Consider the following 24,565-nt stretch of genomic DNA (forward strand, 5'->3'; position numbering starts at 1 on the left):
CCCCCCAATGAGGCCAAAATGTTTAGGGGTATGCATACCCCTGCGTAACCCCAGGAAAAAGCAGTGTGTGTGTGTGTGTGTGTGTGCACGCGTGTGTGTGTTTAAAATATACTCATAATTAGACTAAAAACTGTTTCATTAACCCTGTCATTAAAAAGTAGTCAGCTCCCAGACAAGAAAGTCTTCAGTTGCTGACAGAAGGAAAACAAGGAGGGAGTGTGGCTTCTCCAAGGAGGGAATTCCAGAGCCTGGGAGCAGCCACCGAGAAGGCCCCGTCCTGCATGCCCACGACGTGTGCCTGTGAGAGAAGCCAAGACCGAGAGAGGGGCCTCGTGCAAATATCTTAATACCTGGGCAGGTTTTTCAGGTAGCAATCTCATATAGATTGGACCAAAGGTGTGTAGGACATTATAGGCCACAACTAGCACTTTGAATTGTGCCTGGAAACAGATCAGCAGCCTGTAGATAAGGGAGTTGTATTCTCCTGATGGGACGCAAGTGGCGCTGTGGGTTAAACTGCAGAGCCTAGGATTTGCCGATCAGAAGGTCGGCGGTTTGAATCCCCGCAAAGGGGTGAGCTCCTGTTGCTCGGTCCCTGTTCCTGCCAACCTAGCAGTTCGAAAGCACCTCAAAGTGCAAGTAGATAAATAGGTACCGCTCCGGCGGGAAGGTAAACGGCCTTTCTGTGTGCTGCTCTGGTTCGCCAGAAGCGGCTTAGTCATGCTGGCCACATGACCCGGAAGCTGTCCGCCGGCTCCCTCGGCCAATAAAGTGAGATGAACACTGCAACCCCAGAGTCGGCCACGACTGGACCTAATGGTCAGGGGTCCCTTTACCTTTACCTGTTCTCCTGATAACCAGCTCCAGTCGACAATCAGGCTACAGCTCTTTGAGCCAGCTAAAGTTTCTGCAGGACCGTCTTACCCATAGGCATTAGGGGTGTGGGGCAAGAGTCCGGGGCCTGAGAGTCTGGGGAACAGCCCACCGTCGGTCAGAGTGCCGCAGCGGGCTCTTCTTGTCTGCACTGCGAGTTTGGGGACAACCGAGCCTGCGAGACGCTGAGGTAGCCGGCTGGCTCTGCCCCCCTGTGTGCCTGGGACTGGGCAACCGGGGGGGGGGCGCCGTGCGGCTTTTTGCACCCCGGCGCTGCATATGCTTAAGACAGCCCTGAGTTTCTGAGCACTTTCCAAAGGTAGCTCCATGTAGAACACATTACAGTAATCCGAACGGTATGTAACTAAGGCATGTGTCACTGTTGCTAAATCAGGCGTCTCAAGGAGAGGGTCCAAAGCTGTAACTGTGCAAATGTCCTTCTGGCCGCCAGAGAAACCATGGCCATCACCATGCTCAGGTCTGAGTCCAGGAGTACATGCAAACCATTGTGTCTTCAGGGTTAGTGTTATCCCATCCGGTGCAGGCTGAATCTTGATTCCCCGTTTTGCCTTCTGACTGACTGAAAGCACATCTGACTTGTCAGGATTAAATTTCAGTTTCTTCACCCTCTTCCAGTCCATTACTGAGAACGGACACTGGTTTAGAACCAAAACAGCGTCCTTGGATTTAGGTGGAAAGGAGAAATAGAGCTGGATGTCATCAGCATGCTGGCGACACCAAGTCCCAACGCTCTCCAAGCAGTTGCATGTAAATGTTAAATAGCATAGGGAAACCTTGAGGGACCCCATAGGCCAATGGCCAAGATATCAAACAGGGTCACTCAGGACCACCTTCTGGGTTAACTGCTCCAGGAAGGAACAGAACCACTTTAAAACAATGCCTTCAAGTCCTATCCCAGCAAGTTGGCCCAAAGGATACCGTGGCTGATGGTATCGAAAGCCTCTGAGAAGTCCAGCTGCATGAACAGGGACACACTCCTGCTGCCCAGTTCATTGGCAGTCATCCACCGAGGCAACCCAAGCCATCTCTGCCCCATAACCTTGCATGAAACCAGATTGAAATGGATCTAGATAATCAGTCTCCTCCAGAAACACCTAGAGCTGAGATGCCACCACACTCTCCAGTACCTTGTCCCAAAATGAAATATTGGTATCTTCAGTATTCACCAGCATAGCTGCTGAGTCCCTCTCTGCAAGATTCAAGATGGCAGTGTGAGCCTTCTGGTAAGGTTTGCCTTATTACTGTGTTCCTTACATCATTGATACCACATCTGTGATAGCTGAACTAATTCAGGAAAGCATTAGCACTGTTAGAGTACTACTACTACTTTATAATTTGTACCCCGACCATCTGACTGAGTTGCCCCAACCACTCTGAGCAGCTTCCAACATATATGAAAACATAATAAAACATTACACATTAAAATATATATAGTTATATAGTTACTCAGATCCTTGAAATCATTTCACAGGGTGGGTGCCACTACCGAGGAAACCCTCTGCCTGGTTCCCTGTACATATCCTTTTGTACATATCCTCTTTGGTTTCACCCACTACTATTACTAATACAAGGTTGTGATGTCATATCCTACTGGAGCCAGGCTGACTGGAGCTGTTGGAAATTATAGGTCAGGGCACCAGCTTGCAGAAGGCTTTCATATACAGTGGTATATGAATGGTTACATACGCTTCAGGTTACAGACTCCACTAACCCAGAAATAGTACCTCGGGTTAAGAACTTTGCTTCAGGATGAGAACAGAAATCGTGCTCCGGCGGCACGGCAGCAGCGGGACGCCCCATTAGCTAAAGTGGTGCTTCAGGTTAAAAACAGTTTCAGGTTAAGTACGGAACTCCAGAACGATTTAAGTACTTAACCCGAGGTACCACTGTACCAGACAACTAATTAAGCACATTCCTGTGCTAGAATCCATGACCCCAGAAGGTTGCCATGTACACATAGCCTTTTGCCACATAGAAGAGGTACTTTGCGGCAGTCAAGGTACACCATAGTTGAATTTATCTGGCTTCCCCCTCCTCAGTTTTTAATATTAGTGAAGTGTGTAATAACAGATATGAAAACAATTAATAACATTGGCTGATGGAATCAAGAGACTGGGTAATTTATCATTATGGATTTTAATGAGGCCTACAATCTTGTAATAAATACACAACATTTTGAAGAGGTTGGAGTTATATATATATATAAAAAGATGATTAATCTGTCTTCAGTTCTGAATCGAGGGAGGGGAGAATGTATGGGGCAGGATCTGGAAACCTGTATGGAAAGGCCTGGCTGAATCTGTGGGGGATGAAACGTAACTGGGATTGCTTAGAATGTGGGCGGCATCGATTTAAAAATAAAAAAACCGTGCAAGTTGCTACGTAGGCATTTAACATAAATATGACACTGCCGATTTCTGCTTGTGAGTGGGAGGCTGATCTCTGTCTTGTAGAGAAACTTCAATTTCACACCTCAGTTTCATTTATTCACTTGTTATTTGTGGGAGTGCTATCTTTATAAAAGCAGAGGCTGCTTTTGCATGCAGGTGTCTTGGCCACCATTCTGGATCTTCTTCCTTGGAAGAGGAGCAGGGGAGGGGAAAAGAATTGCCACTTCCTCTTGAAATATTATTGGTGCTGCAGTCTCTCTGTGTCTTGAAGAGTCATCAGCTCCCAGGTTAGGTTGTCATCCTTTATTCTGGCCCCAGTCCCCTGCCTATAACAGCAGAAGAGGCTTTTCTTCTGCTACTTGTATCTCTATGCCAGGAAAAAAAAATTCACCTGCTAGGTTTCTGTGATAGGAATATAGCCCATATAAATAAAAGGCCCAGGAGTGTAAAGGGGCCATTGTTTTTTTTAAAAAATACATTTGTATCCTACTTTTCTCCCAAGGAGCTCAAAAGTGACGTACAGTTGTACCTTGGATTTTGAACGGCTTAGTTGCTGAACATTTCGGCTCCTGAACGATCAAAAACCAGTTTTTGAAGGTTTTTTTTGGAAGCCAAATGTCTGATGTGGCTTCTGTGGCTACTGATTGGCTGCAGGAGCTTCCTGTAGCCAATCAGAAGCCACGCTTTGGTTTCCAGACGTTTTGAAAGTCGAACGGACTTCCAGAATGGATTCTGTTTGACTTCCAAGGTACGAATGTACTTGGTTCCTCCTACCCTCTCCTCGTTTTTTCCTCCCAACAATCCTGTGATGTAGGTTAGTCAGAGAAACTGTGATTGGCCTACGGTCACCCAGTGAGCTTCATGGCTGAGTGGAGAATTGAACCTGGTTCTCCTGTGCCCTAGTCTAATTCTTTAAACCACTGTACCGCCCTATTCTTTTTGTTAAAACCCTATTCTTTTTGTTAGCTACCGTATGGTCTGTACAAAAGGGGGAATATAAATCCCTAAATAAATAACTGGATCGAGCATTCATGAGAGCTTATTTAAAAGTTTTAATAGTTGTTTGATTATTTTAGTACAAGTGGCTCCACCCCATAATAGCCCAATAACACACTCATATCATGGGATGTTATTTATGTGTAGAGAGTAAAATATTTTTGTTGCTATTCTTGCAGCAGGCTGTAAACTCCCATCAGTGTGAATGGAATATTAGAACAATGTGTAGGTAGGTAAAATTAGCAACCCCACATCAAAACCTCAGTCACTGTTCTCACCCAACCATATTGTTTCGTGATCAGGAATCCAGCAGTTAAATAGACACAGCAGTGGGCTGAAAACAAGCTGCTCGTTTCTGCTCCAGGCGTTTCCAGTGGACCAGAGCAATCATAGTTGCTAAAGTAGGTCCAATTTTTATTGATTCACAATAAGCTTTCATTATAGTATGGAGTCCTGTTGCAATTTCAAGGTGCAGCACTTCAATTTGTATTCACAACACTAAAACGCAAGGAGATGTATTGTAAAATCTAATACCCAAGGTTTTGTCCCTTGAAAGAATTGCTCTGTATAGATTTAATTCATTTGCTGCGACGGGTCGGCCCAGACTGAGAACAAGTCTTTTGAATTGGACACAATCCTCCAAACAAGCACTCCTTTCATCTAGTTGCCACTGAAATGAACTAGAGCTAGTGGGTTTAGAACTTGCTTCCAAGACTACATTTCTCTCAAACCTTTAGCTCATGGGTTGAGTGAGGGTGTAGCACAGGGTAGACAAACAAATACAAACCAGCCCTTTGTGCAGAGACAGGAAGGAGACTGGCCTACTGTAAGAATGAGGTGCAGATCTGATCTCTTGTTGTCAAGGCTGAATTAGATAACAGGCAAATGTACTTTCAAAGGAGGCATAACGAACATTGTGTATTATGTCCTGTGCCACAAGTGCTCTGCTTTCACTGCAAACCTGACAGACTGAACTCTCTGTTTGGGGGACAGTTCCTTGGCTGCAGGGCCAGCCTGCCTTGGTGTTGTTCATTCTCAGGGAAACCAAAATGCTTGTTTACAAAGCTATTGTATTACCAACCTTACTATATGCTTGTGAAACATGGACCACTTATGAATGCCATCTCCAACTCCTCAAAAGATTCCATCAATGGTGTCTCCAAAAAATTTTACACATCACTTGGGAAGACAGGCGAACTAATATCAGTGTACTGGAAGAAGCAAAGATCACCAGTGTTGAAGCAATGATTCTTCAATATCAACTTCGTTGGACTGGTCATGTTGTGCAGATGCCTGATGATTGTCTTCCAAAGCAACTACAGTAGTACCTTGGGTTACATACACTTCAGGTTACATACGCTTCAGGTTACAGACTCCGCTAACCCAGAAATAGTACCTTGGGTTAAGAACTTTGCTTCAGAATGAGAACAGAAATCGTGCTCTGGCGGCACGGTGGCAGCAGGAGGCCCCATTAGCTAAAGTGGTGCTTCAGGTTAAGAACAGTTTCAGGTTAAGAACAGACCTCCGGAACAACTTAAGTACTTAACCCGAGGTCCCACTGTACTCTATTCCAAACTTAAAAATGGAAAGCATAATGCTGGTGGTCAACAAAAGAAGTTTAAAGACTGTCTCAAGGCAAATCTAAAAAAATGTAGTATAAACACTGACAACTGGGAAACACTGGCCTGTGAGCACTCCAGTTGGAGAACAGACTTTACCAAAGGTGTCACAGAGTTTGAAGACACTCAAACTCAGAATGTAAGGGAGAAATGTGCTAAGAGGAAAGCACGCTTGGCAAATCCACACCGTGATCAACTCCTGCCCAGAAACCAGTGTCCCCACTGTGGAAGGACGTGTGGATCCAGAATTGGCCTCCACAGTCACCTACGGACTCATTGTTAAAACTGTGTTTATGGAAGACAATCTTACTCGGATACAAGTGATTGCCAAAGAAGAAGAAGAATGTTGTTCAGCTGACTGATCCCAAAGGGCCATTTCTTACCTATCAAACTCTGCAAGGGCCCTTTTTTCTAAGCCCCTGCTCCCAGTCCCCGTCCTGTTCCCACTGTGCAATTGCTTCTCTTCTTTGTTTGCTGTTTGAGGACTCACCACCTGCCTGCTGTGGACCATGCAATGTTTTCAGCCCACTTTGATTCCCACAACTGGACTACCTAGAGTATGGCCCTTGCTGAGGACCGACAGCTAGCCGTGCAGCTGTTTAGACAGTAGCTGCTGTTAAGCAATCTCCCTGCTTCCCAGAACCATACCTGAAAGAGCATTTTTCTGCTCACAGCAGCCAAAGATCTTTCTCCCTACACATGAATATTAAGGTTCCTTTTCAACCTGTAGGATTTTTCCAACCCTGTAAGATTTTTTTACATGGCATAATTGGCCAGCATTCTTTTCATTTCTTTATAAAATTTATATCCTGGCCTTCCTCCCAAATCCATTGAATTTCAGAAGACCCTGGGGGTGAACCATATTAATTTGGCTTCCATCCCTCTGAAACGGTGGAGGGTGGCACTGTGGGTTAAGCTACAGAACCTAGGACTTGCCGATCAGAAGGTCGGCTGTTCAAATCCCCGCGACGGGGTGAATTCCCGTTGCTCAGTCCCTACTCCTGCCAACCTAGCAGTTTGAAAGCACATCAAAGTGCAAGTAGATAAATACACTCCGACGGGAAGGTAAACAGCGTTTCCGTGCACTGCTCTGGTTCGCCAGAAGTAGCTTAGTTAGCTGGCCACATGACCCAGAGGCTGTACGCCGGCTCCCTTGGCGAATAAAGCGAGATGAGCGCTGCAACCTCAGAGTCGGTCATGACTGGACCTAATGGTCAGGGGTCCCTTTACCTTTTACCCTCTGAAAGGTGGGGGTTCTTTACCAAAAGACCTCACTGGTCTGACCATGACAATAATGTTATTCTACCACCCTGCATCTTTTTTAGATGGTCACTCTCACACCTTGGGGCAGAGACCATATGTAGAGTATGACCCATGGACATCCACAGAGAGGATTAGAGGACATACCTAGCTGCCCATGCCTGGTGATTGATAACATCTAGATTCCCAGCTTTCATTTTAAAAAAGTTTCTCCCAATTGCAGAATGTAAAAGACAGGCAAATGTACAGGCACTTTGCTGGTGGTTCAGACACTCTAGAGAGGGCTTTTTTTACCATAAGCTGTAGAATCTGCTGAATTCCATTCAGCCAACCTCATCTTATAGCAGGGCTACAAATTTCTATGTCTTCTCCCTTCAATTCAGTGGAGATTCATATATATATGAGGTTAGCCAATCATCCTGTTGTAATAATATAATATAAATTCTCAGGAAAGTTTTTCCATGGCTAATAATGCATTTTTAAGATTTGCTGGTACAATACTTAATGACTGAACTGGTTACAAAAGCAATGCACTTCTAACAAGCATTTGACTTATTTTACTAATTTGTTGTTGTTGTTTTTTACTTTGGAGCTCTACAAACACACTAATGTGTTTCACAGTATGTCTTATTGGCCAGAAGACGGGACTAGCAATTGATTGAGAGGCCTTAATTGCAAAGTGAAGGAGTGTTGAGAATGCTACATTATATTGCACTGTAGCACATCCCCTGGTTGTAAATATCAATATGACATTAGTTGTGCCAGCCACTTTCTAAAATTACATAAAATCTGGGCTTTCTTTTCAGCTGGAGCTCACCGGAATTCAGTTCCGGGACTTCTCGGGTCAGCACCATTGCCATTACAGTGGTACCTCGAGTTACAAATGCCTTACAAACGCTTCAGGTTACAAACTCCGCTGGTGGCGCTGTGGGTTAAAGCCTCATCGCCTAGGGCATGCCGATCGAAAGGTCGGCAGTTCGAATCCCTGCGGCGGGGTGCGCTCCCGCTGCTCGGTCCCAGCGCCTGCCAACCTAGCAGTTCGAAAGCACCTCCGGGTGCAAGTAGATAAATAGGGACCGCTTACCAGCGGGAAGGTAAACGGCGTTTCCGTGTGCGGCTCTGGCTCGCCAGAGCAGCGATGTCACACTGGCCATGTGACCCGGAAGTGTCTCCGGACAGCGCTGGCCCCTGGCCTCTTAAGTGAGATGGGCGCACAACCCCAGAGTCTGTCAAGACTGGCCCGTACGGGCAGGGGTACCTTTACCTTTACCTTTAATCTGGAAGAGTTACCTCGAGTTGAGAACTTTGCCCCAGGAAGAGAACGAAAATTGTGTGCCAGCAGCACAGCAAGAGCAAGAGGCCCCATTAGCAAAAGCACACCTCTAGTTAAGAACAGTTTCAGGTTAAGAACGGCTCTCTGGAACGAATTAAGTTCATAACTAGAGGTACCACTATATAAGAAAACAAGGGAGGCATACAATTGTGAGTTCTGGCACCTGATTTTTTTATTTAAATAGCAATACAGTATAGGGTTTTTTCCCACTTTCTCACACAGAGACATACATATACATGCAGGGAAAGAGAGAGACATCCTGTATGTAGTTAGAAAAAGATTTTTTTCTCTTAGAATTATTTGTAGATTTATTGGAGCTGAACGATAGACGTTAACTGAAGAGATCCATTTTAATGTTGTTTCCTGAATATGGGCTTATTTCATTTCCATACAAAGCCTGTTAGAAGCTGCGCCTTTCTTTTGTGCATCATCCTGCGAGGACAGTCGAACCATGTATATATTTTCGGATACAATTAAATTTCCTGTGTGAGGTACTCTTTCCTAACGCAATCTGGGAATTCAGGCAGGAGACAACACGGAAAGCGCGGCGGCAAATAGGAATTGGTTGTGGTGCGCTTTGTGAGAGTCGGATCTTTAAATAAAATGGAAACGGCGACACTGGAGGAGCGAATCAGCTTGGTAAATACTAAACCATCAGGCCTAGTTACTGTAAAATAAGATTTGGCTGGTTTACTTCATTTTCCAGAGCTTGGGCAAATAACTGTGGAATTAAATTACTCCATGTCACTTTCCCCTAGGGTGTCAGGAACCTGTTTGTAAAGTGTTCCGCTAAGTCGCTATATTGATTAGTACTTGAGGCCTAACCTTTCCATAGTTATGCTTACTTTCCTTATGCACTTATTTATGGCTTTCATACTTGTTGCCGTGAAAGTTCTTTCACGGCCTTGATGCTCTTTTGGCAGGTTCACTGAAGTTTTGTTGTTTTTTTTAACCACCTCTTTCATCCCTCCCTTACCCCTCGCTCTCAGTCTGTCTTCTCTCCTTATTTGTTGTTGCCAAGTAAAAAGTAATCAGTATGCAGGCTATGAATGCAACTGACTTGGCCTGAAGAGCCTGTGGCACAAAGGGTAATGATCGCAGTCATAATTGACAGCACTTACCATGGTGCATACAAGGCTTTCATTGTCGGGATGGTTAGCGACTCAAAGTAATCTAATTAAATGCTCGTAGCGTCTATTAACAATGCCAAAATAGATGTTTTATCACAGCGGACGGAGCAATTCCTGGCTTTTGCTATCGTCAGTTGGAAAGTGGCTTATTTTTAAAAAAATCATCTTAATAATTTGTATGCTTAGACAACACAGATATGAAACTGGATTCATTTTTTATTTGATTTTTTTGGTTGCATTTAAATTTCCTTGTTATGTGCCTTTTGGCGGCATGAATTATAGAAAAGCTGGGGATGGGGGAAAGCGGGGGGTGGGGGGTATTGGAATGCACGGCAGATCTTCAAGGGGAAGGATTTAAGGTTCAAAGTGATAGGTGTCAAAAAATAAGTGCTTGGGAAGCAGATCTTTTCTAGTGCACACCTCCTACAAGCTGTGTGGAGGGGAGAATGTAATTTCTTTTCCTGGCTTAAATTTTATGCTTTTATAATAGGAAAACACACACACAAAATTTAACTCATCAATCCCGTTGCAAGCTCTGTATGCATAGATCTCCTAGGATTCTCAGTAACAAGCCAGATATGATGCAGGAATGCTGAATCTTAGATCTCCCACTTCTTTTATAGCAGCAGCTTGGGTGGGGTGGGGTGGTGTTAGTGGGAATCTCCGTTTGGATGGAGTCGCACAGTTTGGAGGCACTCCATGATCCAACTTTGTTGATTGTGGTCCAGGTGGCCTCAGAGGCCATGTGTGCATATTTCCAACGTAGACTGGTTGCCCCTTCTGAGTTAGGCTTGCTTGGCCACAATGATCCATGGTCATGTGACTTGAGGACTGGACTACTGTCATGTGCTTTGTGTGGGGCTACCTGGTGAACCCATATTCACCTATTTTGTAGGAGCTGCACCTGCTGCCCATTCGCTGCTAGGCCCAATACAAATGTTAGCGTACAAACCCATACTATGCAAAGCAGTACCCCACTATAAAAAGAACCTCCTTCTTTTATATCTGCCCTAGGGCTCTGTGTTCTGTCAGAGAAGCTCTCCCCATGATCCACTGATGGGCAAGACCCAATATCACTGGGGGAGGGCCTTTTCCACAACAGTTTCCTGATTTTGGAACTCCATCCCTTTGGAAATATGACGTTCTCCTCACTGAGGGTATTTAAAAGTCAACTGAAAACGCTTTTCTTCAGACAGGCATTTGAGTGAGGGCTGTAACTCAGATGAGCTTGTTTAAAACCACTGTACTGTTTTAATTATTGAATTATTGAACTGATGCTCTTATTTTATTGGTTGTGCGCGCTACCCTGCTATACGTTGGATGAAGGACAGTCTAGGGAAAAGGCAAAAACAAATTTTCAAATTTTATTTATTTATTAAAAATCGTTGACCACTTGCCTTTCGGAGTGGCGCACAACAGACTCAGACAATAAATTCGTTCACAAAATGCATTCATATTAAAATCCCTCAAACCATTAAATAGCCTGTCTATAAAATCACCATCAGTTAGTAGAACAAGGACAGAGCACAGCAGCAAAATGTAAAGAGCAAGGGAAACAAATAGCTGGGTAGAAGAGTACATTGTATTACGTTACAATTAATATGTCACTTTTTGACCAAAATGGCCCCAAAGCAGTGAACAATCCAAAAGAGAAATACAATAAAAATACAACAGACCGATCAAAGAAACATAAAATAGCAAAGTCACCTAACACCCACCCATCACACTGAATATACATTTGTATATTGAATGAATATATATTCATTATCTCACTACCAACACAGCTTCCAAGCATTGTACTTAGAAGCCAGGTTAACTCATACCTCCACCCCCTCTCCCAGTCTGCTCCCATTTCTCATCTAGGTGTGTGCCCATCCACAAACAGTTTCCCAGGAGACGTGTCCTCGCTTTCATTGCAGTCTGCCAGAGTGATCAGTAGTGACCCAGAGGGGACATTTCTCTTTGGGGCTGTCCCAGTGGTGGCAGGTCTCACGACAACATGGTTTGAATCGCACGACAATGTGCCTTGCGTTTTGTTTCACAGACGCTACAGAAATTGTGTTGAAGGCTCAAATCTTGGCCGGAGGAAGAGGAAAAGGTGTTTTCAGCAGCGGGCTGAAAGGAGGCGTGCATCTAACCAAGGAGTAAGTTGGGAAATTACAGCAATATTATTATTATTATTATTATTATTATTATTATTATTATTATTATTATTATTATTATTATTAAGCCATCCATCTTAATGTCAATTTTTGCCTTTCTCTCTCCCTTTTCTAGCCCTAAAGTGGTAGGGGAGCTTGCTGAACAGATGATTGGATACAATCTCACCACGAAGCAAACTCCGAAGGGTGGTGTCAAAGTTCAGAAGGTAAGAGAGTCCCCCACCTGCAAATCATAATAAATGTTGTCAGGTGTAGCTTGAAGCTAGTGGACGCACTGCAATATGTCTTGTGCTGAGTGAAGCAATTGGTCCATCTGCCTCAGTACTGTTGACACTGACTAGCATTGGTCCTCCAGGGTCTCAGATAGGCCTTTCCCAGCCCTAGCTGGAGATTCTGGAAATATGAAACAGTTGCCCATCCTTTCCCCCGGAAAGCTAGCTGTCTGATGGATGCAGGGCTGATATGGACTTGGTATGGTGGGATTATCAGGAAGAGGGCTTGAGAGTATGAAGGGAGGCTTGGCAAATAGAAGTTATTAACAAGCAATGATCTAGCAGAAAAAGCAGGAACTAGATTATGCCCGATGAATGCTAAATGCGATAAGCAGATAATAATAAAGCATTCTTGACTTAAAACGTTTATCCCAGCCTGCAGTTAACTGCTCCCTTTTATGTGCAGAAGTCACATTGATTTCACTGGATCTGTAATAATTGTGCGCAGGATCATTGCCAGGATGTTTTAGTTGCATGAAAATGACACCCATCTTTACTAAATGCATGTGCTCTAAAAAGGACCCATATCTCTCCAGTTACTGCTTAAAAACTGCCTTTGGTACACCGACAGGGAAATGTTTCTCTTTCACTTGCAATTGAAATATTGCACATCCATTATTAGATGGTTAGGCTTGAAAAGCAGGCTTTCTGCTTTTCTTCTGAAATCGATATGAAATGAAAGCCTTGTATGTTTAGAACAGATTATTCAAATGAATGTGCACTGAAGTGCCCTTTTGATGTTCTCCCAACCGCGTGGAAGCTGCTTATCTGTCAAGAGCTCCTGCGCAGTTGAAAAAAAATGTTTAAGTGACCCAACTGTGTGGGCAGTTTTTATTAATGACTAGTGTGGGTGAGAGAAAGGGATGGAGAAGCATGTTGATGGAATTTGCAGATGACATTAAGGTAGGAGGCAATGTCAAGTAATTTGGGAACCAACGCTGAATATTTTTGCAGTGAGATGAGACCAAATCAGCTGGAGGGGAATGGCGAGGGGGAAAGATAAAGGTATTTATTCGTGGATCACAAGATGACTATGAGCCATCACAAGATGGCTATCGAAAAGGTTGTTAAAGTGTCCCAATGGACGAGACAGTATTGACTAGACAGGACTCCAAAGGCCAACAGTTGTTGGAGAAGATTTGTTTTAATGACAACCTCAGAAGACCAGTGAACATACTGCAACTTAGAAAAGATAGAACGTATTCTTATTCACACTGGTGTATTGTCTGAGCTTGGCTAAGGCCTTCTCAACATTTCTGCCCTCAGTATGGGCTATCAGGCCTATTTCTGTCATGAGACACTTCTTTTCCCCTTCCCATTCCACAGCTTGTGGGATGATCACCAACATCAAGCATGTAGATTTGCTCCAAAGCCGTGTTCATTTACAACTATAAGCCATCAAAGTGGTACTGTTTCAAAGAGGGCAAATGCAGTCCATTGAATGGCATAGTAGGGTGTTTCTGTCCTGCTGACACATCTGAATTTTGTGTCTAATTTCTCAACCATACTTGAAGAAAGATGAATACAAGTTGGAACATTAAAAGTGAATTGCTGCTAAAATGATTTGGTCTGTCGCTGTAAAAAACCATTTGCTCAGACTAAAATGATCATAAATATGAGGAGCAGAGGTTACAAGTCTGTTGAGGACAACTCATGGAACTTGGCCATAGATTAAACTCATTGCCCCGAGTCAGATAATTGCAAGTTCTTTGGCTCCCGTACAAGTAGATCTCTGCTTTCCTTCATTGGAATGGCCATTTCAGAACAGAAAGAAAGAATCAGAGCAACTACTTTGACCTGCTTTCAAAAGACATGGAGCACAATCTATTTCCTATTTGAAGTCCATTTTGTGCACTCCCTAGTCATTGCAAATACATGTGGATTCATCCACAACAAACAATTTCCCTTCTTTCATCTCACCTTCCTAGCTTTCCTTGAAGCTTACAAGGACAGAAGCATGTCATGGTTGTTTGTTTGTTTGTTTATTACATTTATATGCCACCTTTATCTACCAGAGAGCTCAAGGTGGTACACAGAGTTCTCCTCCTCCCCATTTCATCCTCATGAAAACCCCGTGAGGTAGGTTAGCCTAAGGGATGGTGACTGGGCCAAGGTGACCCAGTGAGATTCAAACTCTGGTCTCCCAGGTCATAGTCCAGTCCTCTTACCATTACGCCACTGTAAAGGGAATTGGGGTTGCTCGTGCGTAAGTGGCCCCTGCTCTAGGCAACTTTGTCTGGCTAAACCTTTCCCTGGCTGGACAGCCCTTTCTCCGTGGCTGTGTCAGTCACTGGCAGAATCCGTCAGTGGGCATTTCCTGAACTTCTTCCAGCATAAAAGCTCTTTGACACCAAGTCTCCGCCTAGCCTCCCTGCGCGGAAGTTTTCTGCGCAGAGTGGGTGTGGCCAGCGGAGGTCCTGGGCTCTCCCAGCTGGTCTCTGTGGAAGAGTCTTGGAGCCACCTCTCTGAAGTCCTTCCCTGCTCCCCTTTCTTCCTGGTGTCACGCTGATTTCCTTCCTCAGAGGAAGTGTTCCCTCTCTCCCTACTGGGCCCTTCTCCTGCATCGCTAGGGAGCCTTACCTCCACTCTTGGCTCCGATGGCAGTTCCCTGACAGCCAGTGTGGCACACAGTCTCCTGTGTTAACCTTCTGTAGTCCGAGAATTGGATGCATGTGTGTGTGTTTGGGGCCATTGTCCCCCCACCACAGTCATTATTTTAAAATGTTAGACATATTTGGCAGTTGTCAAACACTATAAAATTCACTGTGTAGCGAGGATTGTGAAATATTGGGCTTACTTCCTCTCCACCTCTATTGCTGCCTCTGTTTTATACCCACCCCACCCCTGCTCCCAGAAGCCTGGGGATGTGATCCTGCAAGTGGTAGCAAGAACCACAAATGCAGAATCCTCAGCAACCCAATGAAACTACAGTTCTGAGGCTTGCTGGGAGGGAGGAACTAGGAACATTGTGGTTTATGTCCTGAGTACAGATGATGTCCTTATCAACAAATGAGCTTTAGAAGGTAAAGACTTTCCTTTCCCTGAAGTAATGCTTAATATGTTGGTGCAAGATCAATCTGTCTTAAATAAACAGCACTCCCCTCGGCTCCTTCAGAAGTTGGCAGCTATTTTATAGGTTTACATAAAATTCTCTTACGGCCTCATGGCATTTGGAGAACCTGGTTATCTGCAAAGACAGTTTCCGTTTATCACAACTCACTACCTGTCTCTTTTCTCCAAGCAATTAGGGAATTAACTTTATTAAAGTTTGAATTAAAGATCTGGGTGATTATTTTTTAAAAAAGAAAGACTTCAATGTCATGGTAGATCCTCGGAAGATATTACACAACTTCTCAGTAATGGGTCCTAAATACAGGAGTCCATTCATTCATTTAAATTCATAGCAGTCCTCATCTTGAAGGCTTGGAGCAGAAAGAATAGTGCAAGGTAAAAGAGCATTCACAAAACCCAGTCTACACGGATATATCTTGTACAGCTCCTGAAAGATGCTAAGATTTCTAAGAGGTGGAAGTGCTGTCAGTATGGAGCAACCACTAAAAATGTGTTTTCATGCCCTCTTTATTCCTTAATCTAGGGTATATACTGAGTTGAAGCCTGTTTGATTTTCAAAAGCAACTGAGGGGAAGGAATATGTTGGCATATAGATTAGAATGCTGAGTTTCCACCTTTTCTCAAAGCATTAGGAGAATAACATAAGGCATTACAGTGGTACCTTGGTTCTCAAACTGAATCCATTCTGGGAGTCCGTTCGACTCCTGAAACCATTCGAAAACCAAGGTGCACCTTTCTACACTTAGTCGGAAGCCGTGGAAGCCAAGTCGGACATTTGACTTCTGAAAAACATTCGCAAACCAGAACACTTACTTCTGAGTTTATGGTGTTCGGGAGCTGATTTGTTCAACAACTAAGCCATTCAGGAACCCTTGAAATGGATCAGATCAAAGGCCTCTGAAGTCCAGATTCCTTTTTTCCACCTGGCCAACCAGATACCTCTAGGAAGCCCATGAGCAGGGCCTGTCTATGTGCAACTGCAGAGTAATCGGGACCAATACAGAAATGATGGTTATGAGCTGGCTGAACATTGCATGCCACAGGCCAGTTGTATTCAAACAGCATAGTGTGGTGAAGGAGACCACTGCAAGCCTGTATAAGAGCCTAAGAAGATCTCTTCTGGATCAGACCAATTGCCCATCTTGCCCACCATCCTCTTCTCTCAGTGGCCAACCAGTTGCTTGTGGGAAGTCCAAAAGAAGGAACTGAGCGCAACAGCACTCTCCCCACTTGTGATTCCTATGCATTCAGAGGCATACGGAAGTAGAACAGAGCCATCATAAGCGGCCACTAACAGATAGCACAGCAGAGGAGGATTGCAAGGGACAAATGGATATATGCAATGTCATGCACAAACCACTATTATTATTATTATTGCAATTGTTGTTGTTATATTTTTAAAGATCTGAATTCTGTTCAAAGTTGCCCAGAAATCTGTACCTGAATTACTGCAACAAATTAGAGCATACTGTATTTGTATTCATTTCTTCAAATGCCAAGGCTTAAAAAAAAAAAAAAGGTTGTGTGCTTTTTTGGTTTTGAAAGGAAGGAAGGAAGGGGGTACAAAATCTAGATAAAAAGAGGGATATATGCAGTGCTATTTTTCAAGAAAAAGAAGTGCCAGAACTTGCCACAAACACCTCCCTTGATCTCTTATAATGACAATGATGCCCACCTGAGAGGTACCGGAACTGAGTTCCAGCTGAAAAAAAAGCCCTTGTTAAGTGTCAGGGGAGGGAGGGGAGAGACAGATTCTCAGAAATGGGAAAATAGCAAAAACAAATATATGGGATATCAACAAAGCACTGCCATTTGGGTTTATTCATATCCCTGCTCAGCCATAAATACCTCACTGGGAGACCTTGGACCAGTCACTGTTTCTCAGCCTAACCTAACTCGCACAGGAAACCCTCAGGTTTCTAAAAGAAGAAGATGTAAGATAATTCTCCCATCATTCTCAGCTTTGGACAAAGTTAAAATTGCCCCTTTAAAATTTCTCTCTTATTTTTATTTCTTTTGATGTAAGGGCTTGCTAATAGGACCAAGGTAAGTATACTGTTCCTGCGTTTGTTTCAAATAACTTGTGGAAACATCCCTCCTTAGTTTGTGGTAGTTTCTCCTCTCGTGTTCTCTCATCTCCATTGTGGGTTATTTCCATAATCCTGAGGAAAATGAAATGGAAAGGAACTGTATGATACCAATGTCCTAATGAAGTCATTGATTTCTTCCGTGACGAGAAAAATCAATGATGGATTCAAGAATGTGAGTCGAACTCCAGTGCACATTTATTACAGTACAATGTGTTCTCTCTGAATAATGGCCACTTCCTCACTCGGAAGCCTGAATTTCCAACGCAGCTAACGCAATACTGTCTCCGTTGGATATTGCCAGCAAAGACGTGCTAATAATACATTGCCAAATTGTACTTTGCAGGTTATGGTGGCAGAAGCACTAGACATTTCAAGAGAAACTTACTTTGCAATATTAATGGATCGAGCTTGCAATGGACCTGTTCTGGTTGGCAGCCCACAAGGTGGGGTTGATATAGAAGAAGTGGCAGCTAAAAGCCCGGAACTCATCTTCAAGGTACATTTCAAAACTTGGTGACATAAGTTTTTAAAAATCTTATTCTTATTCTTATTCTTATTCTTATTCTTATTCTTATTCTTATTATATCATCACCACCACCACCAGCATCAAACCTTGTATGGGAAATTGGAGCTTCCCATGACACCAGCATGAAAACTTCTTCCAATATCATGAAAAAGCAAACTGGGCGTGTTGAGTTCCTTTTGCCAGGTTCATACAACACACAATAACAGGTCTAACTTGCAGTAGCACCTTAAAGACCAACTAAGTCAGTTCTTGGTATGAGCTTTCGTGTGCATGCACACTTCTTCAGATACACTGAAACAGAAGTTTCCAGACCCTTCTATATAGTGAGAAGGTGGGGAGGGGTATTACTCAGAAGGGTGGTGGGAATGGGTGATGGGCAGATAGCTGTGATGAGCCTGTTGATGACTCTTAACGACTGCAATAGGTCTTACAGGAAAAAGCAAGGGATGAAAAGGTGAAAAATGGCTTTGTCATGTATAATGAGATAAGAATCCAAGGTCTTTGTTCAGACCAGGTTTCTCCATGGTTTTAAGTTTGGTGATAAGTTGCAATTCAGCAGCTTCTCTTTCCAGTCTATTTCTGAAATTCCTTTTGTCCAATATATTGGACAAACAGGCCAGACCTTACGCCAAAGAATAAACGGACATAAATCGGACATCAGGAATCACAAGACAGAGAAACCAGTAGGAGAACACTTCAATCTCCCAGGACATTCTATACAAGATCTCAAAGTAGCTGTTTTACTACAAAGGAATTTCAGAAATAGACTGGAAAGAGAAGCACCTTCTCACTATATAGAAGGGTCTGGAAACTTCTGTTTCAGTGTATCTGAAGAAGTGTGCATGCACACAAAAGCTCATACCAAGAACTGACTTAGTTGGTCTTTAAGGTGCTACTGGAAGGAATTTTTTTTGTTTAGGTCTAACTTGGTTTGGTTTGGTTTCATTGGGAACAGCAAAGGGCAGCTTACAGTACAAATGGGAAACTGTGTTGGAGATTGTCAGCTATGGCTGGGATACTGAATTGGATCCGCATCATTATCTTCAATTCTCCTGTGGATCACGTTTGGCTGGTGGGCAGCCCTGACCCAAATCATGCAGGCAGAAACATTGTTCTTTGCATCCCTGACAACTATCACTTCTTTTGCAGTCTTTCAACTGTGTATGCATCTGACTATTACAATACCAGTGCTCAAATGCAGATTGAATTGATCCTTTTATTCTTTGCCGCTATTAGATCAGGTCCTCTGTGTGTACAGTGAATGTGTGTGCAGGGGGCAGCTTCACCCGCTGCTCACAGAGACCATGCACATAGTGGCCCACATAGAACAATGTGCATTTGGCACATTGCAGAATGGGCTGTTCATGTGCCAAACACGTGTTGTATTGGAGGGGTCAGAGCTCAGGGTGCTTTGCGTGGAGATAACCCTAGACTGAAATTCTGGTATCTCCAGTTGAAAGAATTACAGTTTGCAGAGACTTTGAAGTTTCGGCTACTCAGAGTAGCTTCTAGGATAGATAGGACCAGTGGTCTGAACAAAATATTGCAGAACTGCATGTGTTCACAGACACTTCTCCTGACAGAGCAGTGTCATAGCAAGTCAAACGATGACTTACCAGGACTGCAAATCTGATGGCTCCCTGAGAGGAGCTTAACACTCGCTCTTCTCCGTCCCAGTCCTTTTACTTTAGCTCAGGATGGCAGCTAAGACAACTTCCGGCTTAGCATGTCATCTGAACCCAAGATACAGTTAAGCCATCTCCTCCTGGACCAAAACAAAGCTCTTAAAAGTCCACACTCCACCTGCAGCCTAAAGGAGCTCATTCTAAGAGAATATTTGCCACCAGATTCTGCTGGTTTTCCAAACTGGCCCTAAAGAGAAAGGTCACTTAGGTTGAACACAGTGGGGCTTACCTCTGAGGAAAAAGAAAATTGGAGTGTCAAGGTGCCTGGCTTCCACAATCATAGAGGCGATTTCATGAGGGGAACATCCAAACAAACAAGCATTATTCCTTTATATTGTCCAGCAGTGGCTATCTATCTGGTTCTGCTCCTCTATAAATTAGTCTTTATTGCCCCCTCAGCAAGAAAATACTCTTTTGCTCCTTAGCAATACAAATGGTTTACTCGCTGTTATGAAATGCCGTTTTCCCTCACATTAGAGCTAGTTGTTATTTCATGTTACTGTACTGGAATGCTTGATTGTATTATGACCTTCTAATAGTGGTTACTGTCTTAAAAGTATTTATCATGAGACAGTCACTTAGCAACAAGGATCCCTTTTATATATTTGGTGAGCTAACAGTACATGCATGCAGAGTTCCATAATGCACATTTGAAACGTACACAAACAGAGAAACGTTACCGGGCATTGACACCAGTGCTCTGGTTCCTTGCCAGAACCAGTCACAAAAATTAACAGACTAAGTATTCATCGATGCCATCTGTACAGTAATTAAAAGTGAAAACTGGTGTCAGATTGTCTTGTCAGCATGCCACCCTGAAGAATTACATAGTTTTTGGGAGGGACTCTCTTCCCTGGCTGGCAAAGTAATTATAACATACCCTATAGGCAGCTGCTATAGCCTCAGTCTCAGACTTTTGGCAACTTGCCACATTTTAATTAATAACTTGCAAATATATATTAAGCATTTTGGGGGTGCTTTTGAAGTTATGGGTCTGTTTTCAAACTGAATAGCTTAGTTCTGTTTTTTGCACTTTGTTGCAACAGGAGGAAATAGATATTTTTGAAGGGGTGAAGGATCTTCAAGCCCAACGGTTGGCAGAAAATCTGGGATTCAAGGGACCTCTGCAACAGCAGGTAATTTTTCCCAGGAACAAGACCGTGACTGCATTCAGATGCCTGGGACCCTTTTCCACTCAGTAGTTGTCTGGAGTTCCAGGAACTTTTTATACATAGGGAGCATTGCACTCAGTGTGGCAGTGACCTTGATGGCATCAGAGCTCATGGGATACCACTGCCTCTGGTTTCCTTTCTCATTTAGGAGTTACGGCAGACAATCGGTGTTCAAAATACGGGTTCCAGCTAAATCATACTCGGAGCAGATCCTTTGAAATCCATGGACTTAAGTCGATCGCAATAATTGATTTCAGTGGGTCAGCCCTTCAGTGTAACTTGGTTGACTTCATCCCAAGAATCTATTCTCAGAGCATGCCTACTTGGTTTGGGATAACAAATAGGTAGGATCTAGATGTAGGCTTGCTAAGCATAGAACCGTTGAAATAAATGGATCTCTGAGCTGGCTAAGTTTGAATCCAACCCAATAAGCCTTTCACTGCTTACTGGAAATGACCTCCTACTTTCTTCAGGCATTACCTTGAATTGTGCTTCCCCGTCCGTCTTTCCAGAAGCTCATTCCCAGAATTCCATCACGTCCCATGACCAAGAAACAGCATCAGTATGTAGTATGTAGGTGAAGGGATGGTGCTTTACTTTATCCAGTACACAGGAATTTCCACCATTTGCAAATCCCTGCTCCTGGGTGCAACTTTATGATGAGGACAATGCCAAGTGGTACCCCAATGGCTGTATGTAGAGTGTACAAGATTACATGCATCAACAGTATACAAACTGTCCATTTTTTTACCCTGCATAACAATGGAGATTTATATTATATTAATTGCAGTCGTACCTTTGATCCTGAATGCCTTGCCGAGTCGAATGTTTTGGCTCTCGAACACTGCAAACCCAGAAGCAAGTGTTCTGGTTTGTGTACATTCTTTGGAACCAGAACATCTGACGTGGCTTACACGGCTTTCCATTGTCTGCAGGAGCTTCCTGCAGCCAATCAGAAGCCGCGCCTTGGTTTCCGAATGTTTTGAAAGTAGAACGGACTTCCGCAACGGATTCCGTCCGACTTCCAAGGTACGACTGTATATTAATTAATTATTTTAATTTCAGTTCAACTCTGTCCTTCCTCCCAAAGGAACCCAGTGCAGCAAATCATAAAATAACAAATACAATACAAATATATAAACAGGTAGCATTTCATTCTTCCACTGGATGCTTAAGAGAAATGTCCCTGGCCATCCCTTCCAGGGTAGCCAATCCTGAAAAAACAGTGTGAAGATGCCTGTTGATTGAAATGGCTCTGGAATGCAGTGTTGATCTTTTTGCCACTACCATCCAACACGGCTCTCTTCTGTAATTTTCCCCCGGCAGTTTTCTTCAGGTTGTTATTGAAAAGCAAAAGCTTGCCATTTTGTAGATGGTAGATTCTCAGCATGCATTTCACTCCTTTTAAAATTTATCATTCATGTTCCAAAATGGGAGCATGAAAATGCAAGCCACTAGGCCTGTTTTGCAACTAGCTTAATCTTTATTTTACTGCTCTGGGAAGAGAAGGATGATAAATTGTTTTTTTTGTGAGGGGTTTTGCACAGAATTTCCCATATCATCAAAATGCCACTTTTGTAAAACCTTTGAATTTTTAATACACCACTTCTAATTAATTTCTATCCCAACTGTGCAATTAACAAATGCATAATCATTAAGATGATTAACACCCATTTGAAGATTTAGCAGTATCTTTAATGAGAGAGAATTATTATTAAATCTTTCTAGCTTTGCATGTTCTAGCACTTAATTATTAGCACAATGCATGAACTGCTTAACTAAACAACAGCTAATACATTTCTTCCCATGTGCTATAACCTTTGCAGTGTGATTTACTGGAGCATAGAAACATAATGGCTACATCAGTACAATCAAAGGTCTATTTAATTTGGTCTTATCATAATCGTTTATATTCCCCAGTAGGTAGATGCCAGAAGAATTCTAGTTAGTACGACAGTGAAATTCTTCCATTTAACATACTGTGGAGTCCTTGTGACAAATCTTAATACTGCTTGACGACTGCCTTGTAGGGTGTTTTTTTGGAGGGTGGGCTAAATTTCAGTTTATTCTAACATTTCCCATTAGTATCCAAATTATTTCAAACATTAATGTGGTGAACTTTACTGTAAACATGGTAAATACTTCATTTGATAAAACGTATGGTTAGGGAACTGCCGTTTGTTCTTCAGATTCATGACATTTGGGGTTTATAGTTCTGGTCGTGTGGAGCAGTTCATTCAAATTAGAATTGGATCCATTCTTTAAAGGCCTTGACTGATGTTCTGTGCACAAAAGTGGCTTATGTCAGCGAGAACCATAAGCGCAGTTGGGATGAAGTAAACTATGAACAGCTACACTAAATCACTTATGGCATCAGCATGTGGAATCCTTGGGCAGCCGGGAGAACCCACTGCTGATGCCTGCCCTCCCCCCAGCTCCACGCCATGAGCAGCACCACATGGCTAAACCCAGCTGCCATTTTAATTCCCCCCAAATGTCCCTGATCATTGTTCAGTTGCTCTGGGGCACTGTGGGAAATCAACATGGCGGTGTTCAGCCATCTAGTGCTGTCTCCGGCAACTACTGCTCTCCTCAAAACTCCCTAGGCCACTGGTTCCCACTTATATAAGCCACTTTTTGTGCAGAGAACGTCAGTCAAGGCCTTTAAAGAATGGTTCTCATTGTCTCCTCCATGTGAGGTCTGGAAGGTGGCAACACAAGAACAGGCCTTTTCTGCAGCGTCTCCCTGTTTGTGGAATGCTCTCCCCAGGGAGATTTATCTTGCACCTTCATTTTATATCTTTAGGCACCAGGCGAAAATGTTCCTCTTCAACCAGGCCTTGGGCTGATTCCATGGCCTTTTAAATGTGTCTGTGGGAAGCGGCGGTTATTGTTTTGTCGTTTCTGTTTTAACTATTTATCTGTGCTTTTATCTTGGGAAGCGCCCTGAGATCTTTAGATGAAGGGCGGTATAGAAATCAATCAATCAATCAAATAAATTTTGAACGAGCAGCTCCACCAACAGAGGACGAGGCCTACCAGAGAGTACTTTGCCCAGCGTCTCTCAACCTAGAAAGCTGCCTTACCCTGCGACAGACCCGGATCCATCTAGCTCAGTCTTAAGCTGACTGGCAGTGGCTTTCCAGAGCTTCATGCAGGAGTTTTTCCAACCTTACCTGGAAATGGCTGGGGATTGAACTTGGCACCTTCTGCATGCCAAGCTGATAGGAAATCAGCAACATCTGGAGGGCCACCTGTTCTCCAGCCTTGCGTTAGAGACAAGCATCCAAGGACTAAGATTCCTCATAGCACCCATACAGTTATTTTATGAACTATTTTATGAAGTTATTTTATTTTATTCTATGTTGTTACCAGGTCAGCAGTTTGTTTCAAGATAGGACCACTGGAGGGATGATGTGGCATATGGAGGGGGCACACGCTCTTTCTTCCCCAAGACAGCCACAGACATCAGTCTCTCCATACTTCTGTTTAGCCTTGGAGTTGGCAACCAGAGGCTAGCTGATTCTTTTAGAAACTTGCGGTTGTTGATCTGCAGTTGTTGATTCCTCAATATAATGAGACAGAGGAACAAACTGTTAGATAAACCAGCGCCTGTTTCGTTGCTCCGGGTTGTAGGCCAGAATATCGAAGGTGAAGTTGTTCCAATGCCATTTGAGTATGCCTAGTCTTTTTTGGAAATGTAGGCAGTCTGAATAGAAAGCGACCTGTACTTCTTCACAGCCATGCAGATGCACCTATTGTCACCTTTCCTTTGCACCTGGTCACATTATGTTTGACTTTTTAAGGCTTGCAAACATGTCCTGTCTAGCTACAGGATCCAAACACTCTGTTGCATCTGCCCGCCTTATTTGCATGTGTCTAGTTATAAATGAGTGCTGGAAGCCATCTAACTAATGCTCAGAGATCCAGCTCTAGTTTGTCCTCACCATAGTGCCTTAGGAAA

The 24,565-nt window shown here is 43.4% G+C and overlaps 1 protein-coding gene across 1 annotated transcript in view; it reads left to right on the plus strand.

The window, feature by feature from the left end:
- The window catches only part of SUCLG2 (succinate-CoA ligase GDP-forming subunit beta), a 223,078-nt gene that overhangs the window by 107,612 nt on the left and 90,901 nt on the right, over positions 1-24,565 (plus strand). Inside the window, exons 3-6 of the mRNA XM_081902928.1 lie at positions 11,667-11,766; positions 11,900-11,990; positions 17,562-17,714; positions 20,476-20,565. Of these exons, the coding sequence (XP_081759054.1) occupies positions 11,667-11,766; positions 11,900-11,990; positions 17,562-17,714; positions 20,476-20,565 (434 nt within the window). The remainder of the gene's footprint in view (positions 1-11,666; positions 11,767-11,899; positions 11,991-17,561; positions 17,715-20,475; positions 20,566-24,565) is intronic.

The sequence above is a fragment of the Podarcis melisellensis genome (assembly GCF_964234715.1).
Source record: "Podarcis melisellensis genome assembly, chromosome: 2".
NCBI lineage: Eukaryota > Metazoa > Chordata > Lepidosauria > Squamata > Lacertidae > Podarcis > Podarcis melisellensis.